This window comes from Stenella coeruleoalba (genome assembly GCF_951394435.1).
Source record: "Stenella coeruleoalba genome assembly, chromosome: 11".
Lineage (NCBI taxonomy): Eukaryota > Metazoa > Chordata > Mammalia > Artiodactyla > Delphinidae > Stenella > Stenella coeruleoalba.
This window is the reverse complement of record NC_137157.1, coordinates 64,214,511-64,216,586: the sequence shown is the minus strand read 5'-3', so window position 1 is coordinate 64,216,586 and position 2,076 is coordinate 64,214,511. Positions and strand designations below refer to the sequence as shown.

Genomic DNA, 2,076 nt, shown 5'->3' with positions numbered 1-2,076 from the left:
CATATGGGAGGGAATCCCATCTTTTCTCGGCTCCGGTACTATCTTATCTACAGCGAGGGCTGATTTACTGCAGAAGCAGAAGGGAGTGGCGGAAACCTCCGTAGTGCCCTCCCGCGCCTCTGCACCTCTAAGGCCGGGCGGGGCCGGCTCCAGGTCGCCGTCGCGCACCAGCTCTAGTCTGGGTAATAGGGTCGGCCTCGCTACCCGCTCTGCTTCCCTGCTGGAGGACAGAGAAGTAGGACGCGGCTCTAACGTCATCCTCAGGGAAAGGATTTCGGGCGGGTGAAAATCCTTCCAAGGCAGTCGCGCTCACTGTCTACCACCCAGGCTAGGGGAGGGACGATGTCTCCCCGACCTGGGGATTTATGCAGCAAACTGCTCTCTCATGCTTCCCTATTAAACATTGCAGCCACACGCTCTTTCAGCCTCAGCTGAGGCCACTGCAGCGTCCCCTCCCCTCCCGCTCCGCCCGCTAGCTCAGACTCCAGAGCCCCACTGCAGCTTCCCAACCATCCTCCCTTTTCTTCTCCACTTCCTGGTTGCCATGGAGACACACGTCATTTAAGTGCCGTGCGTCGCCTTGGAAACAGAGGAGCATCCGCGGCTCGGCTGGGAGACCCGCCCGTGTCACTTCCAACCACACTCGCGGACGCTGCCCGTTAATGGCCGAGGGGAGTCCCGAGCTCGACCCGCTGCTGGCCTCTGCCTCGACCTGAGCCCCTGTGCGAGCACTTCCGTGACCCAGGCAACCCGCAGGCCCTTGCCGCTCTTGGCGCCCAGAGGGCGGAGCTGACACGGGTGCAATTCAGGAGGCTAGGTAGGGCAGGGCGCTTTCGCCCCGTGGCGAGCCGGAGAGACGCCGGCCCTGGGACTGTAGCGCGATCCTCGTCCCGCAGGCTCTTCCCGGCCTCCCCGATCCCGCCCGCACCCTCCGCCCGAGACTCACCTCACGTCGGCTCCCTGCCCCTCTCGGGAGCCTCCTCTTCCCAGCCCCTCCAGGCACCTCTCCCCCTCCCCGTACCTTCCCTCCACCTCGAGGCCGGGCTGGACCGGACCCGGAGCCGCCACCGCCCGCTTCTGCCATTCAATGGAGGACGGTCTGCTGGAGATCATGACCAAGGACGGCGGCGACATGCCGGCACCTCTGGAGGTGTCCACAGTGCCGGCCGTGGGGGACGTGATCTCCGGGGAGTACAACGGCGGCATGAAGGAGCTGATGGAGCACCTGAAGGCCCAGCTGCAGGCCCTGTTTGAGGACGTGAGGGCCATGCGGGGGGCCCTGGATGAGCAGGCCTCGCACATCCAGGTGCTCTCGGACGACGTGTGCGCCAACCAGCGAGCCATCGTCTCCATGTGCCGGATTATGACCACCGCGCCCCGCCAGGGTGGCCTGGGCGTGGTCGGCGGCAAGGGGAGCTTCCCGGGCGCCCCTCAAGAGCCGGAGACCCCTTCGCTTGGGATCGAGGACAGCGGTTTGCTGGGTCGCGATCCTGAGGAGGAGGAGGACGACGATTCAGAAGAGAAGGAGATGCCCAGCTCCGCCACACCCACTAGTCACTGTGAGCGCCCCGAGAGCCCCTGTGCTGGCCTCCTTGGGGGGGACGGGCCACTTGTGGAGCCCCTCGACCTGCCCGACATTACCCTGCTGCAGCTGGAGGGAGAGGCCTCTCTGTGAGGGGACTCCGAGGGGGCACTACTTTCCCGGGCTGGCTTTGGGTTTCCGAGAGCATGACGCGAGAGGACTGAACCGCGCGGTGCAGCATGCTTCACTCCGACCGCTACTCTTGCGGGTCAGGCGGAAGAGACTCCCTGGAGGAAGCATTTATAGGGTGAAGGACTTTGGGAGCATCAGGAATTCTTTCTGCCTGACCAAGCGAGACGTAGCAAACTGCGGAAAGGTGAGGTTGCGGGAGAGGAAGCGCCCATCTCTGGACTCCCATCCAACCCCCTACCCTGCCCTTTCCCCCTCTCCAGCCAACAGGAGAACCCCTGAATTGTGTAAATAAAATTCTGCTTTTTCTATTCTGAAAAAGGACTTATCTAGGACTCTGGCAAATAATCTCTAACGATTTACCT

General features: G+C 63.1%; 1 protein-coding gene across 1 annotated transcript; it reads left to right on the top strand.

The window, feature by feature from the left end:
• Positions 1-921: 921 nt before the first annotated feature.
• On the top strand, positions 922-1,675 carry CCDC184 (coiled-coil domain containing 184; the record flags this gene model as incomplete). The annotated part of the gene is made up of 1 exon (XM_079937911.1): positions 922-1,675. Exon 1 carries the CDS (start codon positions 1,088-1,090, stop codon positions 1,673-1,675), a length of 588 nt encoding a protein of 195 aa, XP_079794037.1. The 5' UTR covers positions 922-1,087.
• Between the last annotated feature and the right edge of the window lie 401 nt (positions 1,676-2,076).